This window comes from Nylanderia fulva, unplaced genomic scaffold (genome assembly GCF_048542155.1).
Source record: "Nylanderia fulva isolate GAGA-0341 unplaced genomic scaffold, ASM4854215v1 Scaffold2, whole genome shotgun sequence".
Lineage (NCBI taxonomy): Eukaryota > Metazoa > Arthropoda > Insecta > Hymenoptera > Formicidae > Nylanderia > Nylanderia fulva.
Genome location: NW_028190263.1, coordinates 6,007,323 through 6,019,972, shown reverse-complemented (window position 1 = coordinate 6,019,972; position 12,650 = coordinate 6,007,323). Strand labels below are relative to the sequence as shown.

The window sequence follows — 12,650 nt, the reverse complement described above, 5'->3', positions numbered from 1 at the left end:
TCAAATGGAAAACCATAATACCTATCGAAAACCAAGAGCAAAGTTCATCCTTTCTTCTCATCATAGAGATCCTATTTGCATTCTTAGCCAGCACCTCATAATGACAAGTAAAACTCAATGATTGCTGCAAGATGTCTTCACGTTATGAAAAGTATAATTTTGATAATTAATTAAAATAATGATCATAGATCGAATTACAGCAATATATATAATAATACGATTACAATAATACTTCTCTCTTACATGATAATTATATTAATAAATTAAAACTTGACAATTTTTAGTAAAACAAAATAGTTTTAATTTTATGAAAATTAAGCGATTAAAATTGTATTTAAATTTCGAAGAAGAATTATAGGTGCGTATAATGGAGAGGATTTCGAAGCACATGTGAAGTGGAAGATCAAAATGAATCCTTTTCGATAACCGTCTGAAGGAACGCGACTTTCTTGTTGTTGCGTTTTTTTGAGGAAATCTATCTCTCTTGTTCGGGTCGATAAATCGCCGCTATATAACATGAAAAGCCATAAAATGCAGACAATGCGCCTGAAAACGCTCGCGTCGAAAAATGAGCCTCGTAACCGTCAGGACATACGTAGGATATATAGGATGGGGAGGAAAGAAAGTGCAGGCAAGGTGCACGCAAGCACATACGTAACGGGACCATATGTGCAGGTGGATGAATCCGCGTCGTAAAACCGATATGCTTCCACCGCGAAAATAAACGAAAGCGCGCCGTGCAGACAACATTCAGAAATCGTCCTCGGGACCGCCAAATGCATCCGCATTCATCTCTCCGTGTATTCTCCAGGGTTCCCTCGCGCACCAGAAATTAAAGAGCTGACATAAAGAAAGGCTGCCGTAAAAAAAGAAAGTAAATGCTTCAATAAAGCTACTTTTTTTCTACGTAATATTTTATTCATTCCATAGTCCGTCGAAAGCACCTCTTATTTCTATGCAGTTCCTGCTCTTTTCTGAGATGTCGGGCTATATGATATCTTTTGCTGCAATAAAATACATTTTATTAAGTGTAACTGCATGATAAATAAATACGATAATTATATTATTTTGATTAAAGAATATATGCGAGATAAATTTTAGTAAAATTCAGTACTTAGATGTCAATTTTTTATTAGCGTTGTATGGAAAATGACGCGTATAAATTTTCTTTTATCGTATTTTAGTCTTTTCTAGATTGTTATTTTATAATTTTATATTTCCTTTTGCTTTCGATTATTACGATTCATTTTTCCGATGTAAAGTGTACACGACAGATACAGGGATATTATTAAAATATTTTATTCAACGATAAAATGATTGATTAATGCATCATGTGTTTTTTAAAATTACGTGTTTATAATTTACTGCGCTTAAAATACATCTATCTTCTGTTATTATATATATATATAAAAGAATAATATATTCTGTAAAATTAGTCTTCAGTTGTTTTTCAAATAATGCATTGAATAAAATTCATGGCGAATCATTATACATTGCAAATAAAAATAATGATTCTTCCAACAATAGATAAAATTCGTGACAAAATTTCTATTGCTCGATGCTAGAAATCAAAATATTGAATATAAAAAAAAAACAAATAATTAAGGCCCTCGAATCTAGTGTCAAAGGTTTCAATAAAATATTATATAAAAAATCGACTTTTTATTAAAAAAAAAAAACAATTACCGCTTTTTTCGACTGACTCGTGAAATAAAAAAAATATCATTTATATAACGTTGTGCAATATTCTTTATTATTTGAGATATATATTCGTGTGTAAGAAAGGCTCGAATTATGCGATCACTGTTCGCTAATGGATGCTTGAACGTTCGCTCCTTCGCGCAATCACGAAATTGCAGCATCGCGAGTCTATTTCAAAAGATACAGAATACAATGAGAGATAATTTAAAAAATAAAAGGTCAGTCTTTCTCGCTCTGCCTTTCAATTCCGGTAAATAAAGTAATGGAAAATATATAATTAATTGAAATTATTGATGAATAAAAATGTATATCCGATATGAAAGCAATAAAGAGAAATTGTGTTTGAAGATAAATTTCATCCTCATAAATTTCGCATAATTCAAGAGAAAATACAAAGAATGTCCGCATATCTCGAAAGCATTTGAGTGTAACTAAAAGCTAACGAGTTTTATTATTATCTATGTTTTATCTGTTTTATTATTCGAGTGATCGCTTTTTTTCGCCGAAGCGCGCGTTTGTGCATTTCACTGCATCGTTTGTGCAATCGAATCAACGATATAAAAATCGGATGGAGAGAGAGAGAACAACTGCTGGACAGATCGATCTGCGGTCCAATCGTTGCCTGCCATTTTCGATACGTGAAATCGTATATCTGGAAACGATCGCGTTCTGGTCTGGCACGATTCCGCGCGATGGATTTTTCTCATCGCGTTTCTTTCCACGATGCACCCGCGAAGAGACACATCGCCGGTTGTGAAACACCGCTCCCTGTATCACTGTCTTCTTAAATTTTTCACAACGGAATGAAGCGCAATATCTCTCGCGGTACCGCATGAATATCAACGTCGGACGCTGATCTATTCTGAAAATTTGTCAAAATTCTGGTTTTTAATTTTTTCATCTTGAAACTAATGAAGAGGACGTAATAAACACTGTGACACACATATATTACATAAACATTATTGTAGTGTATAATAATTAGAACAATCATATATTTATTATAATATATAACAAAATATATAATGCAACATTACATATAAAATATATAATAATAAAATATTATGTAGAGAAATTTCTTATATATATTATATATGCAGTTTTAATTTTATTTTAAATCATTAGTTAAAAATTAATATCAGGAAAGTAAAAATCGCAATCTCTGTATCTGTAAAAATTGCCTTTATATTATTTTTTTCTAAAAAAATTAATTACTTGTCAAATCATAATTAACTGTTCTACTTTATCCCCACGTAATTCAATATCGAATGTCTGCTTCCTTACGTACACAGAGGAATATTTATAGGCGTGTAGACGTTTTAATCTCTCAGGAAGAGAAGATCGATTGATCGTCCTGCGCCTTGTAACGCGACTGTTTCGGCATTTTTACGAAAGATTCCCTTTGCTTTTCCTTCTTGGCACAATTTGACTGCGACGAGAAGTGGCTGGACCAAATGCGCCTTTGCAAAGGATTGATAGGTAGATTCCGCGTGACACGGAAATACGCTGAGCGGAATATCCGGTAACGAGCTTACTATCCTTCATACGTCGTTACATTATTCTGTTGCATTATCCTGTCAAAAATTCATGTCATGTTATCGACACTTTATTAATCCTTCTCGGCAAACATGCATCAATTCATTTCAGTCAAGCTTCAGTTTAAAGGAATTCTGCCATAGTTTGCAACTTAAAAATAAATAGTAAAAGCTAAATATATTTTATGCTAACGTTCCTTTTTTACGTTAACGTTAATTAAATCGTATAATTGAGACAGAAGAAGTCAGTGAAATTTTTATAAATAAAAAAGCAGATTTCAAATTTATCGAGGAATCTGTGTAATATTTTATGTATATATACATGTTGATGCAAATATCGTTACAGATGTACATATATGTATGCAGGTGCATATGAGATAAAAATGTCCATATATAATATTTGCATAGGCTGAAAAAATCGCTGGGAAAATACATTTTCGACAAATATAAAATTGCATCTTTTGCTTTTTTTTTCTATATCCCAATGAATCGGATGTCGGAATCGCACGCCGTATAATGGCTGAGCACTGTTATCCATCGTTCGACAGATTGTGTACTCTGTGCGCGACTGGATAGATTATTGCTGACAGAGCGAATGGCCGGCAAACGCCACGTGTTCCGCGTTCCATGGATTACTGTTATCGATTACGGAATTGAGACTGTTTGCCGATATTGGCTGCCGATTGTACACCGCCGCAATCGACGTCGCCTTAACAATCGGTTGCTGTCCGCGACGTGTGTGTTAAGTTTAATCGCGCGTATGTTAATCGTTTGCATAATGAATGCTAATGTCATCAGCATCGAATTACATTTTCGCCTCTTTGTTCGATCGTCCAATTATAAATATATTTTTATCCTATTAGAGATTATCCTGGATTTATTTACAGAGTAAGAGAGCATTATTCTGTGTGATATTTGAAATTGATCCTTGTTAATCTCGTTAACGCGAACGAGTATAAATATTTTATTACATGCTGTAAACTCTTGAAAGTGAGGAATTTTTTATTATAATTTTATTAAAATTTTAAGAATTTTAAGAATACACAATACACAGAGAGAATTTTTCTTAGAATTTATCCTGAAATTGGAAGAATTTTACGAGTTTTCTCTAATTAATATTTTTACCGTAATAAAAAATATTAATATCAACTACAATAAGATACGTTCGATTAATTTTACTATGTACATATTAATATTTTTTATTGTGATAAATATATATGAGAGAAATCCTTAAATAAAAATTCTATCATATTGTTTTTAAATTCTAAGAGGAAATTCTCTCCCTGTAGCTAAAAAATATGCGACAAATTCACGAAAAAGAAAGAGGAAACGCGCGCGATCGGATAAACATCAATTCCCGCGGCGAGAACATTTCGTCATAATATCGCGAGACATCGATATCTCGAATGCTGACCGCGCGTCTCGTGTGTAACAAGCAATAAAGTGCTCGGAGTGTTTTGATCCATCCCAAGGGGATTAGTGGTTCGTAGGGAACGTTTTAAGTTCTAATTGGCTAGACCGGAGATCGAGGGAAACCGAGAAGTATCCGAGAAGCTGGTCACGAAGTGACTGAAACCTTTTTTTCCCTTATTTTCGCATCGCGAGTCGCTCATCGAAGGTTCGGTTAGGTTTTCGCTAGACGAGGAAACAATCCGTAATTAATCGCATTTACCCTTTTTACTTTCATCCTGTGTCTGACTGATGTTTTTTATTCATAATAATTTTTCTTTCGTATTTTTATTAATATTTATATTTTTTTATATATTTTATTTTTATATATTTTATATATTTTATTTTAATATTTAATATTGAATTATATTCAATTATTTGGAATGAATTTCATTGAAGCATTTCTCAAAAGCATTTATTAATCATATTATTATATATATATATATATATAATTTAAATAAGACAAACTTTGAATATTACGTCGTGAACTAACACGAAATAAATGATTATCACCAGCTAAGTGACGGCACCGTGTCCGAGGCGCCGCGACGCGTCGCCGTCGAGGGAGGTCCTGGGAGTGGGCGAACGACTCTCTGTCTACGACTGCTGCATCAATGGGCGACCCAGAGCGATGGTCCGGCTCTGGCCTTCATCGTGCCGCTTCGCGAACTCCGAGGGAGTCCCGTCTTGAATTATCTCGCGCGAGAATTGTTCCCGAGAACGGCCGCGTTGGGCGACGCGGTCGCCCAGGTCTGGCGCACGTTGCACCTGATGGAGGACCGCGTGCTCTTCGTTCTGGACGGTTACGACGAATGCGTGGGCGGCCGGGCGTCCCTCGGCGACGCCGCCGACCTCCTGGAGGGCCGACTGTTCCCGGACGCGAGGATCCTGGTCACGTGCTCGCCCAGCAACTCGACCGCTCTCGCGCCTTTGGTCCAGCGCAGGATCCATCTCGCCGGCCTCGAGTGGCCGCACGTCGAGCGGCTTTGCGTGGCCTATTTTATTCACAACGACAATGCCGAAAAGGCCTGCGAATTTCTTGAGGCGCTCAACGTGCAGCCGCAATCCGTCAGGCAGCTCGGCCAGCATCCACTCGGCTGGATCATGCTCTGCTGCTTGTATCAGGTAGGAATCATCTTCGTAACATTGTTATATAATATAACAAAAATTGTTGACTCAAAACTGCTTTTAAATATTTTCTAAAAGAATTATTAGATTATACTGTAATTACAAAATTATATTTTAGATTGTAATGCTGGGTATATAATTACATTAAATACTTTTCAATAATACATACCTGCAAAATTCATATTTATACTAACTTTACTTTAGCAATAAATTGAAAGATAAATTTGAAGATAAAATGCTGAAACAACCTGATCCATGAACGCAATCTCACTTTCGCAGGATTCCGGAAGTCTACCGACCGAGACAAGCGCTCTCGTACAAGCAGCGGTGAAGTGCATTGTGAAGAGAAGCCTAGACCCGCCGATTCCGTACAACGAAGAGATCCCGGGACACTGCAGGAAGCGTCTCGAGGACTTCGGCAAGGTCTCCCTGGCCGCACTGCGGGAGAGCAGGTGCTGTTATACGGAAGCCGAGTTGAGGGCGCGAGGCGGCGGCATCGAGGTCACGCGGCTCGGCTTCCTGACGAGGGGATTAACTTTCGGCCAGAGACGCAAGCCGGATCTCTACACGCCAATTCACACGGCGGTGGCGGAATTCCTGGCCGCGTACTATCTCACCTCGGTAGCGCAGTACGCCAATATTCTGCGCCGTGAACTGGAGGGTCTGCCCTCAGGGATCATCGGTCATCTGGCCGGTCTGCTCGGTCCTAAGACCCACTTAATTCTGAACCAATTATGCCCGTTGGAGGTGCCACCTAGAGCTGTGTTCTCGTTGCTGAAGGCGGCCGGCGCGTCCGATGGCAACATCTCGGCGGTCTGTCGATTACTCGGAGCAGGCTCCGGTTTTGGACCCGCGCCCAACGAACGACCACCGGCCCCGTTGGTTCACACGTCCCCGTTGGAACTAGAGGGATGGGCCAGGATTCTCGAGAGTCCCGCTTGCACGCTCGAAGCGCTCGAGGTGGTGTTCCAAGTGGAGCGAGGCTCCGATCCTCGATATCTCGACGACTTCTTCGACGCGCTCGCCGGCAACGAGAGCGTCAAACTTGTTAGGATCACGTCTCTGCTGGGACAGGAATTCCCGGCGGACGAGGCGCAACGACTGGCCGGACATCTGAAGAGCGTGCTCGGAAAGAAGAAACTCAACGACTTCGAGCTTGTCATCACCTGTCTCGAGGAGGCGGCCCATGACAGGTGAGTCATTTTATGAGTATATTTACTTAGCGAAACGAGATCGTTTTCCGATCTTTTCCTCGAGTTTTCGAGCAATTTATAAGATTGCCGACTAAGCATTTTGAGGGGAATAAACTATATATAATCGTACGATACGTCATTGAATTATTGAGATACATGGAAAGTTTGTTCTCGACAGAAAGAAAACTTGGATCATTTTTATCTGCTTTTTTATTTACTCAAATTTTTCTTACTTCTTGTCATTTTATTATCGTTTCTTGTTATCTTTATATCTTTATTAATTTTACTACAATGCAATTTTTGTTTAAAATTGTTTTACGAAAAACCACAAATAACGATAGATTATAACAACGAACTTTTTTCGTGTCGCACCCGACTACTTTACGATCCGAGTCATCGAGTCGATTCTCTCGCGCGACTCAATAGCTAGAAAGATAAAGAGCCTGGCGGACATGTCGGCGTTATTGTGTTTCGATGACTCGGTACGGCGCCGTCGATAGTCTCGACGACGAAGACTTATTACAGAAAGCCTGTTCGGTCGCTATGAGGTCTGCTAGAACAAGTCGACGAGGATATTTGCTCTTCCGCGCCGTGAAAAGAAGCGCAAAATACGAGATTTATTTTTAGATTCTTGAGTGAAAAGTCAATATAAAGTGAAACAGATTGCCTGAAAAATAAATTCAAATAAAAATGACTTACTTTTTAAATATATAGATTTACTTATTTGTATTTAGATTTTTCTTCATTTTGAAAGAAAGTCTGTTTTTTAGAATGAGTAATTTTTTTAGATTTACAAGATTGAAAAATTATAAATTTTCGTAATAACAATTTACGAATCACAATATATTATATTATAATTCCCATTGATTTTTTAATAATTATAGAGAATATAAATTGCTTTGTCGTGAATGTTATTAAGTTTTGGCTATCGCTATACGCAGCATTAAATCATCAAGATTTATCGAAGTCCGTCGACCATCCCCTAAAATTTTTATTTCAATTTAAGCTCGCGCGATCTCCACGGAGACGTCAAAATTGAAAAATCTGTTTTGTCGCATGGCGAAGAGCGACGAAAAGGTCTATTGCACGGATATTTGTCTTCGCCCTGAAGGGGGTGGATGGCAGACGTCGAAAAAACGTGTTTACTTTGCGAGAATCGAGTTGTGAATATACATTTGCACAGTCGGCGTGGCTCGCTCGCATACATACGAGAGCTTTTACTATCTTGTCGAAGAAAATTATCATCTCTACACAGAGAGAATTTTCTCTTAGAATTTACCCTGAAAATCATGGTAATCGTGAGACAATTATATTGTGATATTGAAAGAATTTTGTAAGAAATCTTTGATTAATATTTATATCACAGGAAAAAATATTAATATCTATCGCAATAAGATATAAAATATGTTCGATTAATTTTACTATGTACATATTAATATTTTTTATTGTAGTAAATATTAATCAGAGAAATTCTTATAAAATTCTTCCAATACCGTAATTGTCCCACGATTACCATGTGATTTTCAGGATAAATTCAAAGAGAAAATTCTCTTCGTATATCTGCGGTTTTCGCGCGAGAAGCCGAGTGATAGTTTTAAAAGCGAGAGAGAGCTATGTATCTTGAAAACAATTGATAAAAGCCATTATCGTGAATTTCTCCTAAAGTGGAATAAAAAACAGATGGTAATAGCGCCATTAATTTCTTTCTGTTAATAAAAGAATAATAATTAAAAAGATAATCTAAAGTTTCGTACGCGCGATAAAACACTACCAAGTTTCTCGCGCAAAGTACGAGTATATCGCTTACATTAAGATCGTTGAATTACGAGTTCACCATAGATAGAGTTCTATGTATCAACTTTTCTAATTTGCATATTTTTCCTTCGTATTTTTCTGCTGTTTCATTGAATGTAGCAAAGTGTATCGTTTTTCATACATTTGTAAACACAACACAATGAATACACGTGTATTCGTTTGTTGCGTATACGCAGTATGCAAAAGACATCTTTGAAAACATCCCTGAAGGGATCTTTGCGAGATTTTCTTATATACACAGTTCCTTTGTTTACCTCGCGATGGATTTTAATTTCTTGTTGCTTCGAGTTAACTCAAGCTTTACTGGCTTCTTATGCGAGCCCACGGGCATCTTTTGCATCTTTACTCCACTCAGGCTTTATATTTTTCGATCCCGAGCCGAGACGCTTTACTCTCCCTTTTCGCGTCTGTGTCCTCGAGGAGATGGAGAAAGTACTCCTGCGGGCGAGTTTTCGCGCGAACTTCTCGATTTACCGATGAACTTGCCGTCTCGTCGACCTGGATTTCGAAATGGAGCGAACGCGTCGAATCGGAAAAATTATTTATGCGATTTATTATGAAATATGAAATATTTATGTGAAAATATTATAAATTTAAATGGGTTAAATTTATGTGAAATATTACAAAATCATTATAATGTTCTTTACATAGTATTATTTTTCGAGAAATGTATGTTTGTCGAGATAGCTCTAAATTTAAATAAGATTGATTCGTCTCGTCTTGTATAACTCTCTATAAACTTTTTTATCTTTTATTTTAATTATTTTATATAGATTTTTTCATACTTTTATTTATTTTATATCACGTATCGAATTGGACAAAAAAATTATTGCGAAATGTAATTACTTTTGCCGTTTGGTATGCTTTTCTGTACAAATGTTACCATTCTGCGAAACGAGAGATCCAGTTAAGAGAGATTCTTCCAATAGACATTTTAATTCTGCGTACGCGAAACCTTTCTCTTTACTTTGCGCTTAAAAATTCAATCTCGTCCATCTCCGGAGTCGAGTGCCTCTTTATCTTCTTCCTTATCGAGAAATTTTTTTTCCCGGACAACGCATCGCCTTTCGAATTATATTCCGGATGTGGCGCGCGAGCTTCCGCTTTTTCGGCCGTCAGAACATAACAAAAGAGAAAGAGTGCACTCTGTGCAAAAGAACGCGGGCAGATGCTCGAGAGAAAAACCCCGAAGGGAAAAGAGGCGAGGAGAGAAAAAACTGTGACGAAAAATTAAAGGAAACGACAAGACGAGACGCGTTTTAACTCGCGACCGAATTTGCTGCTCCCTTTTTTTTATCTCCTTTTTCGTTCTTTTTTTGTTTTTTTACTGAATCTCTCGGTTTCAAGCTCTTTGGTTTCATCGTTGCTCCAACTTTTTCCTCGGAGACTTTCTCTACGCCGTTGTGTGTATAGCACAGTATTATTCTTTACTCGTCTTCTACACGCGAAGCTCGATCCTTCTTTCTAAAGTGATATAGATTTTGAACCAGCGCGGATGAAATCAAATTTGATGAACTTTGATTGAAATGGTTTCGAAAATAAATAATTCGTATCAGTTGAAATTAATTTCTAATCTAAATTTTCCTCTTTGTGCTTTATTCCGCAGAATATTTCGCAAGTAGGCCTTCGTTTGCCCTGCTTTCTGTTATCTTTTTCTTCTTTAGCGCGAATCTCCTATCCTTCTCTCGTCTCTTGAAGCTTCATGAGAGGAGTATCTTTTCCTCTATGCAACTGCGAAACAGAAATATAAAAGAGAACGAACACCTAACTGCCGTTTGTCTCGAAGTACAAAGCTTTCTTCTCTCCCTCGATAGCCAGCTATTGTTTCGCATCTTCTTGTTACAACTCTACCAAGCCTGTTCTTACTCTTTACTTGCTTCATTCTATCGTCTTTCCATAACGTCAGCCTTCACTTTTGTATTCGACGCGCTTCGAGAATCGACTTTGTCTATTCGAGCTATAAGAATCGATTGCCTATCGTCTCGACTTGAATATTTCTGTGAAAAGTTCGCAGAAGTCTCCTGTATTTGATACTTGCTGCGAAGCTATCGATTGCTGCAACATAAAAGCCATAATCGAACACGACGATGTAAAATCTATATTATTATACCGCTCTTATTTGAGAAATTTATTTCATATCTATTGTCTTTCAAATTTATAAATTTTCAATAATTCTTTGACTATTTTTATATTAATTTTTATCGAGATAGGGTGAATTTACAAAGTAAATTTTATTATTGCCTTGTATCTTTCTAAGCTTATCCTATTTTATTTTATTTTTATTTTCTTTTATTCGATATATGAGTAACTCGAACGAAAAATTTGTGATATTTAAAGTTTGTGATATTTTGCTACGCGTTTGAAAGTAATTACCATGCAAAGTAGCTATAAAGTTGAGAGTCTTGTTCTTTCTTTTTTTTTTCCTTTTTACGCTCTGTACGACAAACTTAACGTTTGCTGTGATATGCCTTCTAAGTATAATTCTTTACTTTATAATTTCTTTGCTTTCCGACGATGTCGAAATCCAGAGGAAGCAATTAATAGTACGATTCAGATACGAGAATCGTGCCCTGAAGATGATCCAGAAAAGACTGAAACGTTCGAATCAAATAAAGATTTTAAGATAAGTTTGTTGAGCCTATCATTTTTGTCTGATATTTCTCATATCTCAGAGCTTTTTTGTTCTATTTTTATTAACATCCATATACTATTGTAAATAATTTAATTATTTTTTACATTATATTATTTAGATTATTAATAAGAAGGATACATGCACGAAAAAAAGGATAATGAATATCGTTTTTTTCCTTTTTACGCGCTGCGCGACGAACTTAACGTTTGCTGTGATATGCCTTCTAAGTATAATTCTTTACTTTATAATTTCTTTGCTTTCCGACGATGTCGAAATCCAGAGGAAGCAATTAATAGTACGATTCAGATACGAGAATCGCGCCCGTCTGCAAATGCGCTTAACTGCAGTTTCCGCGCTTTTCGCAAATACGCTGCTTGCGCACTTCGGCCGCAATTCCCTTGCCGCTGTGTTGAATGCGGAACAGCCAATTCCGCGCGCGGAAGCTTCGACCACAATGACATGACCTAAAGAAATAGAAAAAGATCTGAGAAAGATGAAAATGATGACAAAAAAAAATAACTGAAAAAGCGGGTGAATTCGAAGAGAAAAATACAAATAAGACGGGAACAGAATTAGAAGGAACGAAACATTTTTCAAAAATACAGAATGTAAAATTTTGCAAATTTAACTATCAAGCATTTTTTTAGATTATAATTTTATGTGGTCTTTATTATTATTTTTTATTAGTAATTTTGGAAATTGATCTACTGAAGATGATCCAGAAAAGACTGAAACGTTCGAATTAAATAAAGATTTTAAGATAAGTTTGTTGAGTCTATAATTTTTATCTGATATCTCTCATATCTCAGAGCTTTTTTGTTCTATTTTTATTAACATCCATATCCACTATTGTAAATAATTTAATTATTTTTTTCATTATATTATTTAGATTATTAATAAGAAGGATACATGCACGAAAAAAAGGATAATGAATATCGTTGAAACAATAAGAAGTAACACGTCTCTGCTTAAATTAATTTTCTCCGAAAGAACCGTGGCGAGAGATTATTCTAAACGGTTAGTTACGTCACTGACTTGAACCAATTTTCAAGTAGCAGAATAATCGTGATGCAACACGAACATTCCCTTGCACTTTCCGCTCTCTCGTTGTTAGCGCATATCCCGCGCGCGAGAAAATCCAGGCTCTCGCTTACCGTTCCCTGAGGGAGCGTCGGGACTTTGCATAATGCGTAATGTGTC

The 12,650-nt window shown here is 36.7% G+C and overlaps 1 protein-coding gene across 3 annotated transcripts in view; it reads left to right on the top strand.

Annotated features, from left to right (window-relative positions):
• The window catches only part of LOC114942841 (uncharacterized), a 253,515-nt gene that overhangs the window by 188,826 nt on the left and 52,039 nt on the right, over positions 1–12,650 (top strand). For all 3 annotated transcript variants that reach the window (XM_085482053.1, XM_085482054.1, XM_029318290.2), the window contains exons 5-6: positions 5,199–5,807; positions 6,090–7,003. In XM_085482053.1, the coding sequence (XP_085338179.1) occupies positions 5,199–5,807; positions 6,090–7,003 (1,523 nt within the window). The remainder of the gene's footprint in view (positions 1–5,198; positions 5,808–6,089; positions 7,004–12,650) is intronic.